We start from the raw sequence: 26,181 nt of genomic DNA, 5'->3' as shown, positions 1-26,181 counted from the left end.
TCTTGGGGTTTGCCTGATTTGTGCCTCAGACATAGCCGCCTCCCATTGCTTCTTTGTGAAAATGTAAGGCTCCGCCCTCACGGGCTGTCAAGGACTGACATTGTGCATCGCCGTAACTCAAAGGACCTCGGGCTCGTTCCAGACCGCTTTTCAGGAGTTGCGGTTGCTCTAGCACAGCGATAACCAATGTGTCACACTTAATACTCTTACAGTCAAAATGAGGCATTATACTATTCCCACCAGCTACAGCTTTGAATGATTATTTAACAGTACAAACATGCCAGATATACACATATAACGCCGACTACCTGAACTCAGCGCAGCATTTAAAAACCTTGTTTTAACTCCCTCAGCCGTTGACTGCTGTGTCTGGAACAAACCCTAAATTCACACTCGCAGTCACGTGACCCGGAAAAACAAACGCGCGGCACTTAATCACATCGATGAGGGATGTTGTTTTTGTTTTATACTTCTTACCGTTGTGAATTTGCTTCATGTTTATGTTTGGCGTAATTTTGTGGCTTAACCGTTCTTTGCTTAAGCGGTCTGGTGTGATATAATGCAAAGTAACACCAGAAAGCCAGAACCAGTGAGACCTCGACCAAGCAGCGTCAGGTTTGGTGGTGAAAGAAAACAAGTCCGCAAAGTTCATACAAGAAAGCTCCCTTACAGAGTTGGATACTGCTGGAACAAAGGCGGAAGACTCAAGGAGCTGAGAATAAGGTGCTTGTGGCACTTGAATTACTGCACCGCCACCCGTATGTTACCATTGATCACTTAAACAAACCTTTTTTCAACTACTTAAGGCACCTGGCGAGAAAGTTCCTGAAGATATGGATGCAGAACACTTTTGGACGACTCCTTCCCCATAAAGCCAAGTAACGTGTTCGACCTTTTAAGTCATCCAAAAAGAAAAACGATTTCTCTTTAAATGTCCGTTTGCCACTTTCAAATGCGCTACCTGACCCTAAGTGATCTTAATCCAAGGGGATATATTACATGTCGCAGGTCTCACTACGACACCGTGGTCCTGAGACGAGTCTTTGCAGAATGGAGAGACGAGTGGTGGACGTCCAGGAGGGAGTGGAGTCTCACACTGCGGGCAGAGTGTCACCGCAGGTACAACGAAACACGGCCAGCTGCTCACAGAGCCTGCTGGTGTCTGCTGACGCTGCATTGTGTGTTTCAGGTATTATCTGTACAACTTGGTATTCCAAAACTGGCAAACTTTTACGTCATTGCAAAGAGGAAAAAGGAGCAAAGTCCAAGCTGCTCAGTCATTCGGTATGTTTGTTGCACACACAAAAGTCTATCTACCCCAGCTTCAGGGAAGGGTCGTGTCACAAACGGCTCTTTTGTATGATTATATCCTCAACAGCTGACAGGCAACAGATGCGTCTGGTTTTGGAACGATGGAAGGTTTTCACCGAAACGAGGAGAATAAATAATAGAATGCTTGAATCTACCTTGGAGCACAGCAGACGTGCAACCCTACAGTAAGATCACTCACCGTATATACAAATAACAGTTATAATTCTCACGTGCATTGTCAATTTTCAGTGCCGTTGTCTTTATTTCACCCGTGCAGTTCAGCGTGGAGATTATGGCGAGCTCGGCTGCAGCGCCATCGGGACCTTCAAGCTTTAGAGGATCAAGCACTGAAACAGAGGGCGCTCACTTTACAGAGACGGGTAAAGACCTAATCAACACTGTGCTGTCAACACTATGTGTGATGACTGCGGATCTCCTTCCTGCGTTTTGTGTGGCGTTTTCTGACAATCTGTTTATTTATTTTTTTCTGTCAAAGATTTTGCTTCATTGGAAAGAAATGCACACAGCTGCCTGTTGCCAGAAAGAGAAAGAATCCAAAGCTGCACTTCACTTCATCCTCTTGCTAAAAAGAAAAACATTGAATCGTTGGAAATGTTATGTCTCTACCCTGCAAACAAAGAAAAAGTCACAAGGTTATTATAAATCATATTTCTTTCCTTTCATTTGATGTAAACCCCAAGCTCATCCATACTATACCACTTATATACCTCTGTTCTCATTTGAATCTTGCTTACTAATCCTAATTTGTAGCTGTGGCACAGCGTGCACGCCATCTCCGTCTGTTGGCGATGTGCTGGAGGAAGTGGAGCAGTGCGCTGCATCGTAAACGGAGCGGGGAAGACCGCTTGCAAGCTGCAGGGCTTTTGGCCGTAAGGGTTACCCAGCGCAGAGCACTGGAGCGCTGGAAAGCTTGTATCCTTGGCACACTTTTCATTTTCGACCAAACTCAGTTCATTGAGGGATAGTTTCAGCTTATAATGATCACAACAGTGGTGTGATTCTTGAACTTGTCAGTAGATGTTACGTTGTGCAGAGAAGAAGCTGAAAGAAACAGGATTGTAAGTCACGCTCATCGTCATCAGCTGCTGGTAAGCGGAAGAGCAAATTAAGTATTCTGCACATTAGTAGAGATCCTAATCCTTCAATGTATCGATCGTTGTTTGTTCTTGCAGCACGTGGGACTGCAGGGGCTTCTTCTTCACGTCAACAGGAACAAAGCGCACCGACTGAACAGCAACATGGCTGTCCAACATTATCATCAATCCGTAATTGGAGTGCTCCATCATGCTAATGCTACAGTGTCAGCTAACGTTTCTAAAAATGTACCTTCTATTTTTCATAGATGACACGTAACTATTGGAGGCTGTGGCAGGACCGTTTGGAGGAGGCTGAAGACGAGAGCTTTCGACCCTTATATGAAATGGCAATGACTAACCACAGGTGCTTTTATTTACATTTCTTTCCCCTAGTTGGAAAAATATTCGCTTCGCTTTATGCTTTAGCGTCCGGACTACAAACATGTGGTAGATTCCATGTAAAGTTTTAATTTGTTTGCGTGATTTGGATATAAATTTAGACTTGTTGTTTCTTTAACAGCACGTCTCTGTTGAGGAGATGTTTTCACCACTGGAGAAAGAATCTGAGAAAACAGAGACACATGAAGGTATCTTTTAGAAATATTTATAGGGCAGTGATATGAACACGGAATATGAGGGATGACATATGATAACTCGTACATATAGTTTAATGTACAAACCTAAAAATATGACCTTTTCCCGCAGGAATTGGAGCACCGTGCAGACGTTTGGTTCGCTGAAGGCGCGTTGCCTAAGTGCTTCACCTTGTGGGCTGAGATTACTTCACAGCAAAGGCGCTTTAAACAGATGAAACACAAAGCAGAAGTCTTCAACCGGTGAGTAAACCCTGCGATTTGTACTTTGAGTGTGACATATTTTCCGTCCGTTGCCTCCACGCAAATCGTTTGATCCCCCCCCCCCCCCCCCCCGTGTCTTCAGGCAGCGCAGGTACACCTCTGTGTTTTACACCTGGCGGGGACGAGCAGAGGAGCACAGGGAGCGGACGCTCTGCGAGCGGATGGTACGTCCGGCCGTGAAAGGAAACACAGGCCGCTGCGCCGTGTCTATTAAGAGCTCAGGTGCGAGTCAGACACTGACCGGTAACTCGCCCCACCAGGCGATTCTGCATGAGGAGCGCTGCCGCTTGCATAGAGCCTGGACCAGCTGGAGGCGACGGACGGAGCGGAACATCAATGACCGTGAGAAACAAGAAGCCTCAGACCGCCTGTACCTTCACAGGCTTCTCCACAAGACGATGACTCGGTGGAAGGACAGCAGCTCCGAGATGAGAGACAGGTGAAGTGTGTTTGAACCTCGTGGTGTGAAACCTGCTGGTTTGTTTAATTACTAACACGTATTTCTGAATCCTCTTGTCTGCGTGTCAGGAGAAACCGAGAGCTGCAGGCCTGTCGTCAGGGTGACCTGCGCTGCGTGAGGTTGGCTGTTGAAAAATGGAAAAAGGTAACGCCGTAGTACTTGTTCGGCCAGTTTGCACAACACATCTTCACTGATTACCTGCTACGCATCTGTACTTTTGGTTCAATGTTTAAAAGTGTGATCTGTGTGTGTGTGTGTGTGTGTGTGTGTGTGTGTGTGTTAATGGCTCTTGTCTGTCCGGTCAGTTTGTTCAGTGCCAGAGAATGAAGACCGCCAAGCTGAAACGGATGCAGCGTTACCGTGAAGTTAAACTCCTCATGCACACGTTCGTGGCCTGGAAGGTACGTGGGCATCTGAAATCCCATGATTTCTTGAGGTCGGCATGTTAAAGATACCCTGCTGCTGCATTCACAGGAACACCTCCTGGAGAGGGGTCAGATCTACGGCCACGTAGAGGAGCTTTACTGGCAACATAAACGGACATTTCTCAGGTATTTAACACAGCCTGCTCCCATTTGTCTCTCTCAATGATTTACGTCAGCTGTGCCTGAATGACGTCTCTTCAGGAAGGTCCTGTGTGTTTGGAGGGAGAACGCTGCGCTGCAGACAGAAGTCCGGCTCAAAGAGCAGCGAGCACAGAGTCACTTTCAGCACTCCCTTCGCCTTAAGGTTCTGAAGCACGTGACAACCGTTCTTAGCTATTCAGTTGTGGGAACCTTTGCTTATTGCTGTATTTGCACTAAATCTGTCAAGGTGTTTCTAGCTTGGAGAGAAGCAACAGCATGTGCAGCTTCTAAGCGACACCAGCAGAGGGAGGCAGTCAACAAGGCACAGAGGTCCATGAATCAAGGTAACAACACAAGCAGTATATTTTCAAGACCAAATTGATATGTTCTGTTTCAGATCAAATTTATGTGAACGTCATATATATATATATATATATATATATATATACACACACCCAGAAAAATGTATATACATTTGCATATGTGTGTATCCAAGGTTTTTAGATGTTTTCTGTGTTTAGTTCGGCTGCTGCAGTCGTTCAGACGGTGGAAGACGCAGAGCAGGAAGGCTCGGGGAGAGAGGATGTGCATGGAGAAGGCGAGGCGGCACCATGGCTCCAAACTCCTTTCAAAAGCAGTGAAAGCTTGGAAAGAGCATCACAACCACATTCTAAAAAGCAAGGTTGTGACTTTATCAAAGTAAAGTTAGTAAAGCCACACTGTATACTTTGAGTTTTAAATATTTTAATTTTTCACAGGTAATGAAGCGACAGGGGATCCTTTTGCTGAGATTAAAGATGTACCAGATGTACTTTGACCAGTGGAAAATTAAGGTTTGTTTACCCCCCCCCCCCCCTTAAAAAATTGTATTGTATTCTGTAACTTGACCAATACCAATGACCACACGCCCGGTGATCTCGGCCATTACCCTTTATTTTTTCTTCCTAGTTATTATTCATCCAATATTATCTCCCATTTCCGCTAACTTTATTGAAGTATACAAGCTTGTTTAACCCTTTTTGAAATAAACAATCTCAGCCAACGGTAGTTTCATCTGTATGATGTTGTTTCTGTTGATGTTGTTTTTTTATGGTTGTGCAGGAACAAGTTAATATTGTCAGATCGATGCATGTGATTTGATGTCTTGGATTTGGGTTCCCTTCCTGCAAACAGCTGCAGCACAGACGGAGAGAAGCTAATCAGACGGAGCGAGCGCTCTGGCACTGGTCCCTCACTCTTCAGGCCAAGGTAACACTTCCCTGCACAAATGTCTCACACGGCCATCTTGACCACTTTGAGTTGTCAAATTGGTGCTCGCAGCCTCAACTGTTTTTTTTTTTTTTACTTGCCTGCAGGTGTTGCATGGATGGAGGCTGCAAGTCACAGAGCAGCGGAGGAAACAAGAGCAGGCGGCCCGAGCGGCTCAGGTCTACAGAGACCAGCTGCTGAGGGAGGGCGTGACGTGCATCCTCACGTATGCCGCTCACATGAGTGACCTCACGACGAGCCTGACGCAGCACAGCCAAGAGCAGGTTTGTTCACTTTGCGTCCCTTCAGACGTCAAACGTGAGTCCCGTTTTTTTTTTGTAATCAAGTCTGCCTATGTTTCCGCAGAGGTCTCGACATCTCCACAGGGTGGTGAAACGTTGCGCCATGCGGTGGAAAAGGCGAGCACTGTGTAAACCAAAAACAGAGCTGGAAGTCAAAGTGCAATCCCCCCAAAAGAGCGTAACCTTTTGTTTGGCCTCATGTGGATCGAAGGGCGAACCCCCTTCTGCCCCCAAGGAGCAGGAAGCTGAAGACGGAGGCCAGAGCAAGCTGTGAGTAGGAGCCCCTCAAAAATGTGAATCCGTGCTCTGCACTCTGAATCAATCTCAAAGTAAACCTCGTTTGTCTTTTTTTTATTTCTCACAGACTACTCGGCCGTGCGCCTCGACGTCAGCCCAGACGCTGCGAGGACCTTTTTGAGTCACTAGTGAAAATAAAGTAAAAAGAAAAGTTTAGAAATTAGCTTTTATTAAGATCATCATATTTCTCACTCAACGTAAGTTTCCTTCGTGTTTCTCAGCACCCAAAGTCAGTCGACCCGCTGTGGCGCTGAAGCGCCTCCGAAAGCCTCGCTGGTCCATTGTCCTGCCGAGGGAGACCGCCGTACAGCGACGGCCTGCCTCCGTCCTCCCTCCACGCGTCAGAGCGGCGTCCCGTCCAACCCGTCGCCCTCTGGGCCAAACATGTCCGCCGTGGGCTTTCCTCGGGAACGCCAGAGCCAAGACGCTCTTTTACCGCCTTCCGCTTTCATGACCTCTGTGACCAGAGATCTGGTAAAAGTCTCCTGTTGGAACGTGTTCAAAGAAAAATGAAGTGACTCGCCTGGTTATAACGTCTGCTTTTTTTTTTCACAAGATGGGGAAGACGTACAGCTCGTGTTTTGGAGAAGCTCCTCATCAGTTCGTTCCTCTGTTTGAACAACATCCTTCAGCTGATTCAGGCACGATACCTGCAGGTTTATATTTGTATTCACTATATTAAATCACAAATACCAATCAAGTTTTGTTTTTGGGCTTCTTCAAGGTGTTCGTCAGCGAGCAACTTCAGCGCTGACCGGAGAACTGCTCAGAATTCAGCTGGACATGGTGACATACCAACAAGACAGGAAGCAGCTCCGGTAGGAAATCTGTGACAAACGTTTCTTCTGCGTGACAGTTCACGCTGTGTGATGTTTGATTGTGTGTGTTGACTCAGGGCATGGCAGAGACTAAAAGAGGTTTTAAAAAGCTGGCTGCACACCAGTGGAAAGGAAGAAGAAATGGAAAAAAATGCTGTGTGTCAAGAGTTGAAAGAGGTAAGAAGATGAGATCATTCTGTTGCTGTTTTTATTAGATTGGGAGCAATTCTTATAAATGCTGCAAACAGAACGACAGCCCAATTTAGCACATCTTCATCTGTAGGTACTTAACCAATTCTCGCTACAACCAAATCAAAACTAAAAAGATGAAATGTCTTGGTCAGATGGAAAGTGAGGGGACTGTGAATGTAGCTGACCGAGTTTACAGTATTTCATCATGGAGAGTGTCAGGCTTGTGAGGTGCTGGTCATGAGGAAAGTCATTTCAAGGCGACATCCCAAATCACTGATCACTCATCGCTTCAATGATTCATCCGTTGGTGTTCGTATGAACAATGAATCATCATCATTATCTGTAAAAAGCCCACATCGGAGGTCCCTCGAGGGGAAGCAAACATGACGTCACGGACGCTCAAAATGATTTTGCTGGTGACACAGTTGATGTTTTCGATGTTGACAGCTGGAGGAGCGCATCGACGGCCTGTCCGCTGAACTGGCTGAACGGAAACCAACAATGTTGCTTCATGCAAAGAGGATCCAGCTGATACAGAAAACGTTGTTTCACCAGAAAACAGAAGAGATGGAAACGGATTGTTCTGTGTTTACTACATTATCTGCTTAGATCACATTTCTTAAGTTAAAATGAAGCCTGAAAAAATAATTGAACTGCTTTTTCAGATTTCAGAATAAACATTCATACTATATAAAAAAAAATCTTGACGTCTACATGTTTCTTTTTATTTCTGTTGAATGCCATATAAATTGTATTGAATGAGCAAATCCAAAAACATTACGGCAAAGGGCCTTTAAGCGGCTTTCACCGTGACGGTTACACCTAAAACCTGTGCAACCATTGGATAGAGGCCGTTCTGTTGACAGATGGTGCTAAATATTTCCATATGTGTGGAAAAAATCACTTAACTGTTTTCAGAGGAGCCCTTGCACAATAGGTTTCATTGTCATCCGTTAAACACTTCTGAAAAGCTACGCAGGAGTTTCAGGGATTTTTCGACTGACCGAAAGGACAGCTGTCTGTTGAGCTCTGCAGACAACAGACGAACCGATTTGAAGGAATCTTTGATTTACGCCCGGGCAGAATGCGAGGACTACATGCTGTTTTACTCTTTTTCATCTTTTTCTGCTGCATCCGGGGTGAGTTATGTAACTGAACTTGTTTGTTACCTTTATAGTTACGTCATGTATTGTTTGTATTCATGTTTATATTGAGTCACATTGTGAAACGTCCAGAATATTTCTATTCTTTTGTAGATGTTGACTTGATGTCGAGGGCAAGATTGCTGCCTTCTTTGTGGAGATTTTTGTGGCAATTATTCAAGTTGATTCGGACACTTTAGATGTAGAAATAATTTAACGGTTCAACAAAATTCCGTTTGTTTGGGATTTTCTGAATGAATTCCTAGATAAATAAAAGATCTGCTACTCTTACCAAATAATGCACAGTTGACAAATAACCATGTGGTGGCGGGCGTGGTTTTGGCTCAGCTGCAGGGGGGGACTGAGAAGGGAGTGGTTCAGGGAACGGTGCCGGGGGAGGCAATTGGCCTCAGCTGATGTGAATCAGTAATCAATATACTTCTCTTAAGTAGGAGAGATCCGGCGACAGCAGGGGAGCGAGGCGAGGAGGCTGGAGCCGGTGTTGTTGTTGTGTGTGTTTGTATGGAAATACGAATAAAAAACCATTTACAATGGACCTGACTGCCTCGTGCCCGTCATTCCAAGACCCCCCCAGAGGACCAACCTGTTACAGTGGCGCCCAACTTGGCTGGGGGGAGGAAATGACGGCTGACGGACACCGGCAGGGGATGCCGACCCAACCGCTTGTGGCGCTCGGCCAGATGATCGGAGAGCTGGCGGCCGTCCAGAAGGAGCAGGCAGAGGCTAACCGGCAATTCCTGGCGGCGCTCCAAGCCCAGGTGGAGAGACAGGCCCGGGCGCTGGAACAGCTGGTGCCGCAGCCCGCGGCCGCGCCGCTGACGCAGAGATCCGCTGCGTTCGCCGGGCTCACGCTGCAGCGAATGACTGGGGACGACGACGTCCAGTCATTCTTGGAGACCTTCGAGGCGGCGGCGGAGGCGTGCGGCTGGCCAGGGGGGGAGTGGCCGGTCCGGCTTTTACCTCTCCTGACCGGGGAGGCGCAGATCGCGGCCATGGGGCTGCCACCGGCGGCGCGGCGTGACTACGCCACCGTTAAAAAGGCTGTGGTGGACAGACTGGGGCTGTCGCCGGAAGACCACCGCCGGCGATTCCGCGAAGCCAGGCTGGGGCCCGGGGACCGCCCGTTCGCGTTCGGCCAGCGGCTGAGAGATGCCGCCACGAGGTGGCTGCAGCCAGACAGCGCTGGAGGCGTCCAAGGGGTGTTGACGCGAGTGGTGCTGGAGCAGTTCGGGGAGGGGCTCCCGGCCAGGACAGCGGCGTGGGTCCGGTGCCACCGTCCGACGACCCTGGAGGCAGCCATCACCCTGGCGGAGGACCATCTGGCGGTGCATCCCAACGGGCAGAGTGACTGGGAGAATTCGCCAGCGTTGGCCGGACCAGGAGCTGCGCCGCGACCCAGGCCGGCTCCGCGGCTGGTGCCTTTTTCCCCTGCCCACGACCCACCGACCTCGGGGAACTCGAGCACCCTTCCCGACCCCCAGAGAGGTTCTCAAGCGCCGGGGCAGGAGTGTTGGAGGTGCGGGCGGCTCGGTCACCTCCGGAGAGAGTGCCCGCTGAGGGAGGTGGGACAGGTGATCCGAGTTGCCGGCGTTCCGGCACCCTCCCCCGGTCCGGGAGCGACGTACCGCGTTCCGGTAAGAATCCAGGGGGGTACACGCCAGGCGATGGTGGATTCGGGCTGCACGCAGTCTATGATTCATCAGAGCCTGGTTCGTCCGGGGGCATTGGTGGAGGCAGACCGGGTGAGAATAAGGTGTGTGCATGGGGATGTTCACGAGTATCCTGTGGTATCGGTGGAAATTAGATATGCGGGGAAAAAGCATAGAATGAAGGTCGCGGTTAGCTCCCACCTGACGCACCCCGTCATTTTAGGTACAGATTGGCCGGGGTTTGGTAAGTTAATGGGCGGGGCTACGGGGGTGCGTTCACGACCGACAGGGTTATGCGAGATGTGTGCTGTGCTCAGCGGTGACGCGGGGTCGTCCGACGCTGCAGACGGGGAGGGGGAGCCAGCGGAGCCTCCTGTAGAGACTCCGCCGGCTCCAGAGTTTCGCTCCATGGAAGATTTTCCACTCGAACAGTCTCGTGACGATACCCTACGCTCAGCCTACGACCAAGTGATACGTATTGATGGTCACCTGGTGCGCCCTGACGCAGCGCAGTCATTTCCGCACTTTTCATTGATTAGGGACAGACTGTATAGAGTGAGTCGTGACACTCAGACGGGGCAGGAAAACACACAGTTGCTGGTGCCAAAAAGCCGCCGGGAAATTATCTTCCAGGCGGCTCACTATAACCCGATGGCTGGTCACATGGGATACGAGAAAACGCTAGACCGGATAATGACCCGATTTTATTGGCCAGGCATCCGGGGGGACGTGCGCCGCCGGTGCGCGTCCTGCCCGGAGTGTCAGTTAGTGAACGCTCCGGCCATTCCGAGGGCGCCGTTGCGTCCTCTGCCGTTGGTGGAGGTCCCGTTCGAGCGGATCGGCATGGACCTCATCGGGCCGTTTCACCGGAGCGCACGCGGATATCGCTTTGTGTTGGTTCTCGTGGATTACGCAACGCGGTATCCGGAGGCAGTGCCGTTGCGCAATATCTCTGCAAAGAGCGTCGCGCAGGCTCTGTTTCAGGTCATCTCCCGAGTTGGAATCCCTAAGGAGATTCTGACTGACCAGGGCACCTCGTTCATGTCGCGCACACTGAGAGAACTTTACGGGTTACTGGGCATTAAGTCCATTCGTACGAGCGTGTACCACCCGCAGACAGATGGGCTGGTGGAACGCATGAATAAGACTCTGAAGTCCATGATCCGTAAATTTATTAGCGACGATGAACGTAATTGGCACCACTGGCTTGACCCTCTGTTGTTTGCAGTGCGGGAGGTCCCCCAGGCCTCCACGGGATTTTCTCCCTTTGAACTTTTGTTTGGCAGGACGCCGCGGGGGGTGCTGGACCTGATTAAAGAAAACTGGGAGGAAGGTCCGAGCCCCTGCAAAAATGAGATCCAGTACGTCCTGGACCTGCGAGCAAAACTCCACACACTGGGCCAGATGTCACGAGAGAATTTGCTGCAGGCCCAGGAGCGACAACAACGGCTGTACGACAGAGGGGCCAGGCTGCGACGATTCACACCGGGAGAAAAGGTACTTGTATTGCTTCCTACTTCCAACTCTAAACTCCTAGCCAAGTGGCAAGGGCCCTTCGAGGTCACACGGCAGGTGGGGGACGTCGACTACGAGGTGGTGCGGTCTGACAGGGGCGGGGGTACACAGATATACCACCTGAACCTCCTGAAAGCCTGGAGGGGGGTGGAGTCCGTCTCTCTGGTCTCTGCGGTATCTGAAGGGGAGGAGCTGGGGCCGGAGGTTCCAAAAGCAGGTAATCATACCTCGCTCCCTCGAGACGCTCATCTCTCCGAGAGCCAGAGGGCGGACGTTGCCAGGTTGCAGGAGCGGTTTGCTAATGTGTTCTCTCCCTTGCCAGGCCGGACCGACCTCATAGTTCACAGTATCGAGACGCCCCCGGGCGTGACAGTGAGGTCCCGACCCTACAGGTTGCCCGAACACAAGAAAGAAGTGGTTCGGAGGGAATTGGCGAGTATGTTGGAGTTGGGGGTAATAGAAGAGTCCAACAGTGCCTGGTGCAGCCCCATCGTCCTTGTGGCTAAGAAGGATGGATCTGTACGGTTCTGCGTGGACTATCGCAGGGTGAATGACGTGTCACGGTTCGATGCCTACCCAATGCCCCGGGTCGACGAACTCCTGGACCGGCTAGGCACTGCACGTTTCTTCACGACACTGGATTTAACCAAGGGCTACTGGCAGATTCCTCTGTCGCCAGAGTCCAAGGAGAAAACGGCATTCTCCACCCCGTACGGTTTGTACCAATTTACCACACTTCCCTTTGGGCTGTTTGGGGCCCCGGCCACGTTTCAGCGTCTCATGGATCGGGTGCTGCGTCCGCACGCGGCATATGCTGCCGCTTACCTGGACGACGTGATTATCCACAGCACCACCTGGGCGGAGCATGTGCGGCAGGTGGGCGCGGTGCTGGAGGCGCTGGGACGGGCGGGGCTCACCGCCAACCCGGGGAAGTGTGCGGTTGGACGGGTGGAGGTACGGTATTTGGGGTACCACTTGGGGGGCGGGCAGGTGCGCCCTCAGGTGGACAAGACGACTGCTATCGCGGCCTGCCCGCGGCCCAAGACCAAAAAAGAGGTGAGGCGGTTCTTGGGGCTGGCGGGGTATTACAGGCGGTTCATCCCCGGCTTCGCGGACCTCACCAGCCCCTTGACCGACCTGACCCGGAAAGGTGCGTCAGATCCGGTCCAGTGGTCGGAGCAGTGCCAGCAGGTGTTTGAGAAGGTAAAACAGGCTCTCTGTGGGGAACCACTCCTTCATACTCCTAACTTCTCTCTCCCCTTTATTCTGCAGACCGATGCGTCGAACAGGGGGCTGGGGGCCGTTTTGTCCCAGGAGGTGGGGGGGGTGGACCGCCCCGTGGTGTACATCAGTAGGAAGCTGGCCGAGAGGGAGGCCAGGTACAGCACAGTAGAGAAGGAGTGCCTGGCCATCCGGTGGGCGGTCGACTCCCTACGCTACTACCTCCTGGGACGCTCATTCACCCTCTGTTCGGACCACGCCCCGCTCCAATGGCTCCACCGCATGAAAGATGCTAACGCCCGGATCACTCGGTGGTATCTGGCTCTACAGCCTTTTAATTTCAAGGTGGTCCATAGGCCGGGGGCGCAGATGGTCGTGGCGGACTTCCTCTCCCGCCCTCTCGAGGGCGAGGGGGGGGAGTAGGTTCGGCCGGATGGCTCCCCGGCCTAAGTCGGGCGGTGGGGGTATGTGGTGGCGGGCGTGGTTTTGGCTCAGCTGCAGGGGGGGACTGAGAAGGGAGTGGTTCAGGGAACGGTGCCGGGGGAGGCAATTGGCCTCAGCTGATGTGAATCAGTAATCAATATACTTCTCTTAAGTAGGAGAGATCCGGCGACAGCAGGGGAGCGAGGCGAGGAGGCTGGAGCCGGTGTTGTTGTTGTGTGTGTTTGTATGGAAATACGAATAAAAAACCATTTACAATGGACCTGACTGCCTCGTGCCCGTCATTCCAAGACCCCCCCAGAGGACCAACCTGTTACAAACCAATTCTGTCATCTTCTGATTAATGAACTTGTGTGGGCTATTTGTGTCGTGTCAGCTAAGAAGATGCGGTGGTGCACAGTGTCAGATCCCGAACAGAAGAAGTGTGCAGAACTAGCCAAGGCTCTGGTGGCGGCGCTGCCGCCAGCCGCAGTGGCTGCGTTCGCCCGACTCTCGTGCATACGAGCGTCCAGCACCACCGACTGCATCGACAGGATCAGGGTGAGCCACCTCTCACCTTAAAGGCCGTGTCATCGTTTGAATCCCTAGTGGCAACCGAACAGAAAGGTGTAACACTTAATGAGGCCAAAAAGGCTCAGCGCTTGAGTGGTACTGGATTTATGAGGCCAATACCGACATTTGAGTTTGCAAATCCCAATAAAAAAATATTTTTTTTTAAAAAAGTGAATGGGCTTAGCTAATGCTGCCTGATGGACGTTTGATGTGATGGAGACTTAAACGTGGCTTTTGGTATATGCTGATACCCAAAAGAAGGTATCAGTTTGTTGATGCCAACCTGTTTACTTTAGTTAGTTTGTGAGCTTTTCCTGAAGTCCTCTTTTCACTAAAAGTCTTTGTGTTTATTTTTTTATTGAAGGCAAACCGTGCCGATATGGTGACGTTAGACGCAGGAGAAGTTTATTCGGCTGTGAAGCAGTTTGGCCTTGTCACCATCGCCAAAGAGATTTACAGCGACGGTGGGTTTACATCAGATTCCTGAGGCGCTCTCGGCTCTCGCACCAGTGTCCAAAACCGGTAAAACCAGTGTGTGTACGGCGGGTCCCACAGGAGGCTGCATCCTGTCTGTGGCTGTGGTGAGAAACAGCAGTTTGGACATACGCTCCCTGAGGGGCCTGAGGAGCTGTCACAGTGGGGTCCGGTGGACGGCTGGATGGAGTCTTCCCCTCGGCTTCCTGCTGTCCCGCAACTACCTGAGCTGGTCGAAGGAGCAGCCGCTCAGTCAGGGTGATGCGATTATAATGAGCCGCCAGTGAGGAGCAATGTGGAAGTTTCTTCTTCTTTGTGTTTTTTATTCTGGCAGTTTCTGGGTTTCCACCCTCCCCTGACTTGTCTCTCTGCGCCTTCGACCAGATGTCAGTTCCTTTTTCAGTGCCAGCTGTGTTCCCGGAGCTGCTGCCGTCGCACCGGCCCTGTGCTCCCTGTGTCAGGGCCAGAAGTCTTACATTCGGCAGAAGAATTACCACTGCGAGACGTCCCACAGTGAGCCCTTCTACAACAGCCAAGGGGCCCTCAGGTCGCGCTCAACTTCCATGCCAGCGTTGCCGTGTTTTAAACATGTCCAGCATTTACACAGAGTTCTTCTGATGCTTTTCTTCTGCAGATGTCTCAGGAGCGGGGCGGGAGATGTTGCCTTCGTGGACCATTTAGCTCTTGAAAGTATTGAAGGTAGATAGTGAAACGTTTGATAGTGAAACGGTAGGAGTCTAAATGGGAACTTAAATATTACAATTTGAGGATCACTATGTCTTGGTTGTAAAAGATATTTCAACGTCAACTGTCATTGATAGATTCAAATAATATGCAGTCAGTTCGGTAGAAAACCTTTGGAAGGAAACAGCTGCTTGATCAGGAATCAGGAAACATTTAATGCCCAAATATGTCAAACATACAAGGAATTTGACTTGGCGGTTGGTGCATGACAGTAGACAGTGTAACAATGGACAACAAGACAGCAGTGCACAAGTAATAAAATAAAATGAAATGCTAATGCAATGGGTTAGTAGAATAAGGCTATGGGTTAGTATAAAATAAGAGAATAAAGTTAAAATTAAAAATATTTAAAAAGTTAAAAAATATTAAAAGATAAAGTGCCCTAGCGAACAAGTGACAAAGTGTTCGCTAGTGCACTTTATCTTTTAATATTTTTTAACTTTTATGATAATAACTACACAACATCCTGATGACTTTTCATATTCCGTTTGCTCTCTCAGGCAGTGATGGAGATGAGTTCAGGCTGCTATGCACAGATGGCACACAGGCTCCCCTCAGTCAATACAGAAACTGTAATCTGGGACGGGGTCCCGGAGGCGGCACGGTCACCAGATTTAACTTTCGCAAGATTGCCCGCAAATTTCTGGTAACGGTACAGGTAATTATTTTTGTTTCATCAGGTTTCCCCGCCCACCTTTGCCAAGGAAATATCAACGGCTTTGCTTTCAGATAGAATATTCTTAAAGGGTTCTTTGTTGTTGCTTAGATGTTGTTTGGCCAACAAGGGAGAGAGAGACGGCGCTTCCAACTCTTCAACTCCTCTTCTTTTGGAGAAAACGACCTTCTCTTTAGAGATGTGACGGATAAACTCGCCGTCGTGCCGGACGACATGGATGTCAGTCAGGTGCTTGGGCTGGATTATGTGGCACTCCTCAAAGGTCTTGGACATGAAGGTGATTATATCCACATTTGTTCTTTGTTAACAACTGACTTCTCTTGTGAGCTCATCGAGCCGGTGTGTGTGTGTGAGCAGGGAGCTCGCTGGAGGACAGTGTTGTACGGTGGTGCTGTATCAGCCATGCAGAGCAGAAGAAATGTGAGCAGTGGGCCCTCAGTATTAAGTCAGACCCGCTGGTGTGCGTGAGCGCCGCCTCTATGCGTGACTGTATCGAGAAAATTAAGGCAAGTCATTTGAGTAGCGCAAATTGCGCGAACCTGGGATGTTACGATTCAAGAAGACCTGAAAAAAAAAAAAAGTTGTTGCAACTACCTTTCTACAGAGGGACGAGGTGGACGCCGTCTCGCTGGATGCAACTCACTCTTTCATCGCGGGAAAATGTGGTCTTGTCCCAGTAGTAACAGAATATTACGGTGAGGCTGCTTAGACTCTCCAAACACACTCACTCACAACACGCAGGCATCTCCACAATCACATAGTGACACGTCGGTTGTTTACTCTAACTATATTTTGAACTAATGGTCGTCATTATCCCTGAATATCATATTGTTGATGAGTTATTTGTCTTTTAAGACATTCGCGAGAAAAAAAATATTTGCTGGTTTCAGCTGCTCAGTCATTAAGATGTTTTACTATATTACTTCTGTGAATTTTCTTTAGCCATTTGAAGACCTGGGGAAATGTTGTGGTTCTTTTCCTGTTTCATTGTGCTCCCAAAATGTTATTTCTGCATTATTCTTTTTTATTTTGATTTGTGGAAATAGTAATGTAATATTAGGAATAATAAGGCAATTTTCACAACAGAACTTTGAACGGAGAAGCCGTGGCTGACTAGGATGGTAAAATGTATAACGGATGATGACAATAACCAACAAAATAGAAATCGTGATGTATGCTTACTACACATACATGGAATCTTGCCTAATTATCATTACATTGTCTGCACTCCTATTCTTCATTGAGTCAGACATTGATCTGTTTGCACTGTGTTCTCTCTGCCCTTCAGGAGGGAAATGTGTCCCTGCTGAGGGATCAACTCCCCGAGAGACAGGCGGTACGACCGCACAGTGAACAAACAACCGGCAACAATCATAAAACATTTGATTCACACGGCACCTTTCACACAATAACCTTGGCATCTGGTGACGTCTCTCTTCAGCGTTGCCCTCGGTGGTGGGCGTTGCGGTGGCAAAGCGCTCCAATAGAAACGTATTCATGGGGAACCTTGGAGGCCGCCGCTGCTGTCTGGGCCACATGTACAGCCCCGCAGGCTGGCTGCTGCCCCACAGACACACACTAAGCCCGGAGCACAACAGCAGCACCCCCTGTGATCCAAACCAAGGTACTGTTTCAGTGGCTTACGTGCAACGTGTCAATCAAAGAGATGCGTACCGACGAGGTGGGAACTCCAGACTAAAGAAAGAGAACCAAAATAATCATAAAGAAACTATCCGAGTTCAACAAGAAATGAGTGGAAGGCGATGGAATTAGTTGCAAAGAGACTCACAAGGACTATAAAAAGGTCCAAAACAATTACAAAGGACACAAAATAACCACAAAATGACCAAAGAGAAATCAATAGTTTTGTTTTATCTCTTCTCTGGGTGCTGTGACCTCTTGACCTCTTTACACATTCTGCTGTTGGTATTTTTAAATCTCATATGACACACAAACAGACACAGTGGAGCTGCAGTTTGTCACCTCGTATTTTCCTCAGTGTACAACGACGTGTTTTGGAAAGGCTGCCTCCCTGGCTCTCTGGGGAATCTGTGTAAAGTGTGTCTGGGAGGCACCGGGGAGGCTGCCACCAAACGCTGCGCTGACAACCACAATGAGCGTTACTACGGCAACATGGGGGCATTAAGGTAGGTGCTTACCTGAACAAAAGCTTTCTGCTGGTGACCAATTGATGGTGTGGAGCGTCCACAGTTTTTTATAAAGGTTACATATCTTTTGTGTGACAGTTTGGGATTTATTTATCCCGATAACTCCTGACCCTTAACCCTTGGCTCATTGTTCCTAGGTGTCTGGTTGGAGATCCCAGTGGTAAAAGCTATGGCGACGTGGCGTTCCTCGAGCAACACAACCTCCTTGCAAACATCCTGAGTGAGATGATCCTGGATTACATTGTGACGTGACCTAACGCACACCGACGTCATCGTGTTCATTAGGTGCCGGTATGTCTGGTTGCAGGTTTGAGTTCCACTGGTTGGGCAGACGGGTGGACGGCATCGGACTACGAGCTGCTTTGTGCCGATGGTCGTCGGGCTCCGCTGTCGGAGTGGGAAAGCTGTAACCTCGGGGTGATCCCACCAAACACCGTCATGACACGACCGGTGCTCACGGCACGAGTGTACGACTTCCTCATGAAGTCACAGGTCAGCTTATGTGAACAGGTTTTTTTTATTAAAGGGACGAGTTTCCGATCAGGTTGTCTGTTTACACCGTATGCAAACCACCAATCCTTAAAGTTGCATTTTGGACAGGTTTATTTGTCACAGTTTGATGATTTACTTTGAGAAATATACAAATAAACAAAAAAGAAAGACGGGTATCCTAGAATATCACATTATCTAAACACAAGCGGCCCTACAAGATATTTTCATTAGTTATAATAAGATTGACATGATTGATTTGAATCTGAAATGAATAGTGGAGTGTGATCATGTTGAACCTTATAGGAAACCTTTGCAGCCAACCCAAACACCGAGTTCAAGCTCTTTGAGTCTCATCAATATGGAGAAAGTGATCTGCTGTTCAAAGATGCCACTCAGTGTTTTGTACACACGAGCCACATGGACTACCGCTCCATCCTCGGAGAGGAGTTTTACAGTCAAGCAGAAACGGCCTTCAACTGCACACACTCTGGTACGACTGCAATCACATAGAGCTGCTTGATTGACCAAACTACTGCGCACAGATGTTGAAAATTCTAATGTCTACCTGTATTTTTCTTGTAACAGATATCTTGGAGTTTTGTAATCAGGACGTGTGCAGCATGTTTTAATGGACAGTTGCTTTTGAATTTGCTACTTCAGTGGTTCAACCCTTTGTCCACGATCTTCTCCGATGTCTGCAAACCGTCAACTGCATTCTTCAGCCTTTATTCCTATTAATACAGATGTCAACGGATGGAGAAAATCAACTTTCAGATGCCATGTAACTTGTTGTGAGGTGTGATGGCAAAAATATGGGTGTAAAATAGATGTGTGTGGAATATGTAACCATGTGGTCACATTTTTTACATCCACCAATTGCATTGCATTTGTTAATACATATAAACAAAAGTGTGAGATTGGGAACACAAGATGTATGGTGATGCCAAATAAATGTTTATAAATGTGCATTAGTCTTGAAGGAGCTCTAAAACATGTGTACAGAATCTTCGGTTTGATGGGATAAATCTCAAACTCTACAGGAAATAAATACACTAGGAATAGTACATTATGTATTTGTACAATATAACACCATGTCTTAAATCAAAAGAAATTGGTGCAGTACAATACAGGTTTAGGAGGATTTTGATAGCCTCTCAAAATCTTGACCGAGAGATTACAGCTCCCAACTAATGGTGCTAACAATCATTGTTTACCTGAGGTGGGGGGGCACTAACGTGGGTGATCCTCTTGGTTTGCGTCATGTGAGTGCATTGACCAGGGAGCACACTGACATGCACAAACATGCATTGACTGCACTGCCCTGTGTTCACTCTCTGGGTCGGGTAGAAATCACTCCTGCACCTCACTTCATAGAAAATTGTTGTTTGGTACCATAATTGTTAAGAATATTAAATACAATTAATTTTAATGTTGCACCAAAATTTATCATCAAGAATGAAATGGATTTAGTGTAGCTTCAAAGGATAGATTAATATATATATATATGTCATACACAGTAAAATCGCCAGTGTTAATACAACACTTAAAGAGTCAATTTTAACACTACCTCAGTGAACATATGGTCCCTATCTACAGAGTGTTAAATGTACACTGAACACAGAGTTAAATTTCCAGAGTCAATTTTACTCTGGTAAGAGTTAAAATTTTACACTAGGTGCAGTGTAGTGTAATAATATTAACTCTAAGAAGTGTCAATCAAGTTTTACACTATGTAAGAAGTAACACCCATAGTGTTATTCACATGTAACACTAAAGAGTTATAAAAGAAATAACCTTTCCAGTGTTAAACCTACTTTACACTACGTTGATTATGAAATCACTCCAAAGAGTGTTGATTTTTAAACAACTCCTACCAGTGTTGCATATCTATGCAGGGGGAAAAACACACAGACAATTGTATCCATACTGTAATACATATTTATTCCAAGTAAACATGAAATATTGGCATCAAAAGTAAACCTAAAACATGTAAAGCTCACATCTTATCACAGTGGCAAAGATCTTGGTTGGTGCTGGATGACACACAGTAAAATCGCCAGTGTTAATACAACACTTAAAGAGTCAATTTTAACACTACCTCAGTGAACATATGGTCCCTATCTACAGAGTGTTAAATGTACACTGAACACAGAGTTAAATTTCCAGAGTCAATTTTACTCTGGTAAGAGTTAAAATTTTACACTAGGTGCAGTGTAGTGTAATAATATTAACTCTAAGAAGTGTCAATCAAGTTTTACACTATGTAAGAAGTAACACCCATAGTGTTATTCACATGTAACACTAAAGAGTTATAAAAGAAATAACCTTTCCAGTGTTAAACCTACTTTACACTATGTTGATTATGAAATCACTCCAAAGAGTGTTGATTTTTAACCAACTCCTACCAGTGTTGCATATCTACGCAGGGGGAAAAACACACAGACAATTGTATCCATACTGTAATACATATTTATTCCAAGTAAACATGAAATATTGGCATCAAAAGTAAACCTAAAACATGTAAAGCTCACATCTTATCACAGTGGCAAAGATCTTGGTTGGTGCTGGATGACAGGAATGTTTTGATCAACATGATGGTATCTGCAAAGACAGCAAACTGAAATCAACATTATGATCTACAACCCCATACAAGCTGACAACCTGAAAATACCCTATTTCAGCTTTAAAAATCAAGTACATCAACTTATTACTTACCACCAGAGCACCACAGTACATTAAAGAACAATCTGAAAGAAAAAAGGAAAATATACATATTAAGTAACTACGTAGACCCCTCCGCCGTAGCCTGACGTGCACCTCCGAAAAAATCTAACTGCGAGTCGAGTTGACGTGGACCGCAAGTGCTGTGATTGGTCCGCTCAGAACCTAATTTGCGGCAGTTGCTGACATTTGAAAGTATCGAAAGTGCACTTGCTCATCCAGGTCCCTCAGTGGGTGAACCAGTGTTGTACATTCACGTCTTCTCCATAGCCTGCGCTTCAATATGAGATTCGGCTCACCAAGGATTCGGCACCCGCAGAAACACACAGCCACACCCGCCTAGCGGCATGGGGGGGAACTGCAGAGCAACGGAGAACTTGCTCAATGACGGGGTTACGCCGCCGCCGTAACGTGGAAGCATAAATTAAGCAGCAGCTACAGCCATAGACATAAAGAATAGACATCGACCGCTGCTGCCTAGTGGTGCTGACGGGCCGCGGGGCCGCCGACTTGGACCGGTCACCCGCTCCTCTCAGTGCCAGCTGGCGCAACGAAGTGTCAGCGCATCACTCGCTGAATACAAAAGCGGATGTTCACAGGATTTTGTAGGCATGACACCGAAAACATGATTCGGCGTATTTTAATATTCATAGTAGGCGTAACAGTAATAATATTCTGGTATATAATATAATAAAAAATATTTGTTTGCGCCTCAGCAGCCAATGCAGCGTCTACTCTTTTTATGTCTATGGCTACAGCAGCAGCTAACGGGAACCGAGCCTCTCGGAGCCGCGGCTCCGTTCACGTTAACTGGGTCGACTTCCGCCGTCTGCCGGTGAACTAGCGGGTCCTATGAGCACGTCCGCATGTCCGCGACATGTCCCGCTATGCTCGACCAAATTGTGACGTGACGCTAAAGCGATTTGCTCCGGCTCAAATAGAAATAATAAATATGACTGCTTCAACGAATTTTTGTCGTCATTTTACTGAAATAAATGTGCAAGCATGACACATAACACACCAGGACAGCTCGTCCTCGCTGACATTAACGTTACCTCGTGTCGTTTTTGTTCAGTTTGGTGTTGCGAGTTCAGACATGTGGCTGCTACATTTAAGCTAACCGCCGACCCGATATCACGTTAGCCATTTGAAATTCGGTATTTGAAGACACGTACCCAACATTGACTAGTGTGGTGAATGAATACGTCCCTTTATTCTTATACAGATTCTACTGGAATGAAGAAAAACAACGGGAATAGTTTATAGTAGAAAGACTTACCACAGTATTTCGATGCGAGGAAGATGGCGATGCCAGAATCCACATTCTCAGTTTGACCGGGAAAGTTGGTGGGCGGGGCTTTCCAGAGTATTTTTTGTGATACTCTGGAAGGTATCTTGCTCTAATCAGTGTTGAATCAGGGCCTGAGAGAGTCAATAACACTGACAGAGTAAAACCTCTGTTAACTCCGATTATTTTCACCAACACTGGAAGTTTTCTGGTTCAATTTTACTCTGTCCATTGTTGGAAGAACTCCGGAAGAATTAAAATAGTTTGACACTGCCTTTTTGACACTGGCAAATTTACTGTGCAGGAATGTTTTGATCAACATGATGGTATCTGCAAAGACAGCAAACTGAAATCAACATTATGGTCTACAACCCCATACAAGCTGACAACCTGAAAATACCCTATTTCAGCTTTAAAAATAACAAACACAACTACATTTTCGGTCAAGTACATAAACTTATTACTTACCACCAGAGCACCACAGTACATTAAAGAACAATCTGAAAGAAAAAAGGAAAATATACATATTAAGTAACTACGTAACTACGTAGACCCCTCCGCCGTAGCCTGACGTGCACCTCCGAAAAAATCTAACTGCGAGTCGAGTTGACGTGGGCCGCAAGTGCTGTGATTGGTCCGCTCAGAACGTAATTTGCGGCAGTTGCTGACATTTGAAAGTATCGAAAGTGCATTTGCTCGTCCAGGTCCCTCAGTGGGTGAACCAGTGTTGTAAATTCACGTCTTCTCCGTAGCCTGCGCTTCAATATGAGCTTCGGCTCACTAAGGATTCGGCACCCGCAGAAACACACAGCCACACCCGCCGCCGCCGTAACGTGGAAGCATAAATTAAGCTTACAGCAGCTACAGCCATAGACATAAAGAATAGACATCGACCGCTGCTGCCTAGTGGTGCTGACGAGCCGCGGGGCCGCCAGCTTGGACCGGTCACCCGCTCCACTCAGTGCCAGCTGGCGCAACGAAGTGTCAGCGCATCACTCGCTGAATACAAAAGCGGATGTTCACGGGATTTTGTAGGCATGACACCGAAAACATGATTCGGCGTATTTTAATATTCATAGTAGGCGTAACAGTAATAATATTCTGGTATATAATATAATAAAAACTATTTGTTTGCGCCTCAGCAGCCAATGCAGCGTCTACTCTTTATATGTCTATGGCTACAGCAGCAGCTAACGGGAACCGAGCCTCTCGGAGCCGCGGCTCGGTTCACGTTAACTGGGTCGACTCGGTGCATTCCGCCGTCTGCCGGTGAACTAGCGGGTCCTATGAGCCCGTCCGCACGTCCGCGACATGTCCCGCTATGCTCGACCAAAATTGTGACGCTAAAGCGATTTGCTCCGGCTCAAATAGAAATAATAAATAGGACTGCTTCAACAAATTTTTGTCGTCATTTTACTGAAATAAATGTGCAAGCATGACACATAACACACCACGACAGCTCGTCCTCGCTGACATTAACGTTACCTCGTGTCGTTTTTGTTCAGTTTGGTGTTGGTGGTCAGACATGTGGCTGCTACATTTAAGCTAACCGCCGACCCGATATCACGTTAGCCATTTGAAATTCGGTATTTGAAGACACGTACCCAACATTGACTAGTGTGGTGAATGAATACGTCCCTTTATTCTTATACAGATTCTACTGGAATGAAGAAAAACAACGGGAATAGTTTATAGTAGAAAGACTTACCACAGTATTTCGATGCGAGGAAGATGGCGATGCCAGAATCCACATTCTCAGTTTGACCGGGAAAGTTGGTGGGCGGGGCTCTCCAGAGTATTTTTTGTGATACTCTGGAAGGTATCTTGCTCTAATCAGTGTTGAATCAGGGCCTGAGAGAGTCAATAACACTGACAGAGTAAAACCTCTGTTAACTCCGATTATTTTCACCAACACTGGAAGTTTTCTGGTTCAATTTTACTCTGTCCATTGTTGGAAGAACTCCGGAAGAATTAAAATAGTTTGACACTGCCTTTTTGACACTGGCAAATTTACTGTGTACATATATATATATATATGTAAGTAACTCTGCAGATCTTCTGGTAAAAGGGAATTGTACCTTTATTTTGAAAGGGTAAAAAGAGGATGTTTCTGCGTTTTGAATGTGAGCTTAACGGAACTTGTTACTGACAAATGTGAATTTTATTTAAAACTATTCGTTTAATGGACCCGTAACAATAATGGCAAAAAGCTCTTACGGTGGTGTTTTTACGCTGACGTTCAAGGATGGTATTGCATGGAAAGGAAGAAAATAAAGGAGTAATTTCACCAGCAGTAAGTGCCATGTCTCTTTATATGCGGGATCCGTTACAGTAAGAGCTTTACCTCGCCAGCTAACCTGCTGCATCAACGGACTATAACGGACTTTAAGGACATTTTTCACGGATATAAAAGAACGCTCGTACGGAAGAATGGAGAAGGGCAGCGGTGAAAAGAAGACGGCGACGTGGTAGGAAAGAGCAAGAAGAGGAGTAAGGCTAGCAAAATGGAGGGAAACGAGACTACTCGGCGCAGCAAGGATAAAGAGCAACAGATCGAAATCCTTCAAAAGGTAATTCAGGAATACAAGGAAATGATAGAAAAGGAAACCGAACAAGGTGCTGTTAGACAAGAACTAAAAGAGTCTTTGCTTAACAAAAAGGAAATGCTTGCTGAACTGTTGAACGATGACGATGAAAATGCTACAGATTTAGCTAACGTTAGACGTTCGGAACGCGCGCGAGCTCCCACGGAAAAGATGCTAGCTTATCGTAAACAAGAGCAGAGCAAACGTGCTAAAAGACTTGATAGCCTTTATGAACAGTGGAAAGCCCAAGCTCGACAAACACGGCAAGAACTAAAATCTGAACTAACAGAAAGTCGATTGGCATGTCTCGCAGACAATCTGGAAATAAGGAAAATCGAAATCATGAAAGTGTATGAAGAATTGAGAGGGTGCGGCCCGCCCGACACTGAGCTAAGGCGCAAAGTTGATGCTTGTGCTGCAGTAACAGGTGACATTATTAAAATCCTGAACGAGAGGCTAACTGGCGTAAATGGAGAATATGATGCAGAATATGAAGGACAGCGCTTGCACGAGCTACTCGAGCCTGACTATGCCCGGTCCATTTACGGCTCCTCTGCCTCAGCGCTGACTGGCAGTCATCGCTCCACACGTTCAAGTGTAGCAGCCAAGCGAGCAGAAGCAGCGGCGGAATTAGCTGCTAAGGAGGCTGAATATAAAATGCTAACGGAGGAAGAGAGTCAACGGGAAAAGATCCGAGTTTTAGAGGAAGAGCACAGGAGGGAATTAGAAAAACACAAAGCAGAATTAGAACGGTTACAAGCTGAAAAAGACTTAAAGGCTGCCCAAGCCAGACTTGAAGTATATGACAGAGAAGTGAAAGAGGAATCTGATGCTCAGTCCTTTCAGTCATTTCAGAACCCTATTCGGAACATTCTGCCTGTCGCAATAAATTGTCCTCCTCCTACAATTGTCACTCCATCTGCTCCCATTGATGTATCCGGCCTAGCACAAGCTGTTCAGGACAGCATCGCTATTAACAGACTTCCAATGCCAGAGCCCCCAGTGTTTAATGGCAATCCCATTGACTTTGTTGAGTGGAAGGCTTCTTTTATTTCACTTATAGATAGAATGAACATTCCCACTACCGACAAGCTGCACTACCTAAGGAGATATGTAGGTGGCTCAGCTCACAAATGCCTAGAAGGGACATTCTATCGTAGTGACAGTGAAGCTTACAGCGACGCTTGGAAAAAGCTCAATCAGAGGTACGGCCAGCCATTTATCATTCAAAAGGCTTTTAGAGAAAAGTTATCCAACTGGTCAAAAATACAGTCAAAGGATGCTGAAGGATTGAGAGACTTCTCAGATTTCTTAAATGCCTGTCTGCAGGCCATGCCCCATGTA

General features: G+C 47.3%; 2 protein-coding genes and 1 long non-coding RNA gene across 6 annotated transcripts; 2 read left to right on the top strand and 1 right to left on the bottom strand.

Annotated features, from left to right (window-relative positions):
• Positions 1–76: 76 nt before the first annotated feature.
• sfi1 (SFI1 centrin binding protein) lies at positions 77–7,849 on the top strand. 2 transcript variants are annotated; one of them, XM_040204946.2, is made up of 31 exons: positions 77–723; positions 807–878; positions 1,009–1,119; positions 1,190–1,284; positions 1,379–1,496; positions 1,589–1,691; positions 1,808–1,964; positions 2,083–2,244; positions 2,350–2,420; positions 2,505–2,597; positions 2,675–2,772; positions 2,929–2,995; positions 3,114–3,244; positions 3,348–3,429; positions 3,526–3,704; positions 3,794–3,869; positions 4,031–4,126; positions 4,200–4,276; positions 4,352–4,454; positions 4,539–4,635; positions 4,813–4,973; positions 5,050–5,124; positions 5,465–5,539; positions 5,647–5,823; positions 5,906–6,111; positions 6,206–6,277; positions 6,360–6,612; positions 6,695–6,779; positions 6,863–6,956; positions 7,034–7,133; positions 7,596–7,849. In XM_040204946.2, exons 1-31 carry the CDS (start codon positions 560–562, stop codon positions 7,755–7,757), a joined length of 3,612 nt encoding a protein of 1,203 aa, XP_040060880.2. In that variant the 5' UTR covers positions 77–559; the 3' UTR covers positions 7,758–7,849. The 2 variants fall into 2 exon arrangements, with proteins under 2 accessions (XP_040060880.2, XP_040060879.2); XM_040204945.2 differs by having other exon boundaries at positions 111–723; positions 2,347–2,420.
• A 229-nt stretch (positions 7,850–8,078) lies between these two features.
• Positions 8,079–19,209, top strand: sxph (saxiphilin). 3 transcript variants are annotated; one of them, XR_005714617.2, is made up of 17 exons: positions 8,079–8,287; positions 13,514–13,677; positions 14,054–14,153; positions 14,245–14,421; positions 14,548–14,710; positions 14,798–14,862; positions 15,408–15,565; positions 15,674–15,860; positions 15,941–16,089; positions 16,188–16,278; positions 16,872–16,919; positions 17,025–17,207; positions 17,583–17,730; positions 17,889–17,971; positions 18,037–18,243; positions 18,560–18,733; positions 18,829–19,209. XR_005714617.2 is itself a non-coding variant. In XM_040204958.2 (17 exons), the coding sequence occupies exons 1-17, from the start codon at positions 8,233–8,235 to the stop codon at positions 18,870–18,872; spliced, it is 2,187 nt and encodes a 728-aa protein (XP_040060892.2). In that variant the 5' UTR covers positions 8,079–8,232; the 3' UTR covers positions 18,873–19,209. The 3 variants fall into 3 exon arrangements, 1 of the variants encoding a protein (XP_040060892.2); XR_005714616.2 differs by having other exon boundaries at positions 18,547–18,733; XM_040204958.2 differs by having other exon boundaries at positions 18,059–18,243; positions 18,547–18,733.
• A 1,485-nt stretch (positions 19,210–20,694) lies between these two features.
• Positions 20,695–24,081, bottom strand: LOC144388924 (uncharacterized). The gene is made up of 5 exons (XR_013453181.1): positions 23,961–24,081; positions 22,721–22,752; positions 22,244–22,582; positions 20,959–20,990; positions 20,695–20,844 (listed from the first exon to the last, which is right to left on the bottom strand). It is a non-coding gene; the product is annotated as an uncharacterized LOC144388924 (long non-coding RNA).
• Positions 24,082–26,181: the final 2,100 nt, after the last annotated feature.

The sequence above is a fragment of the Gasterosteus aculeatus genome, chromosome 17, assembly GCF_964276395.1.
Source record: "Gasterosteus aculeatus chromosome 17, fGasAcu3.hap1.1, whole genome shotgun sequence".
Taxonomy (NCBI): Eukaryota; Metazoa; Chordata; class Actinopteri; order Perciformes; family Gasterosteidae; genus Gasterosteus; species Gasterosteus aculeatus.
The sequence above is the reverse complement of the archived record's forward strand: the minus strand, read 5'-3'. Positions and strand labels throughout refer to the sequence as shown.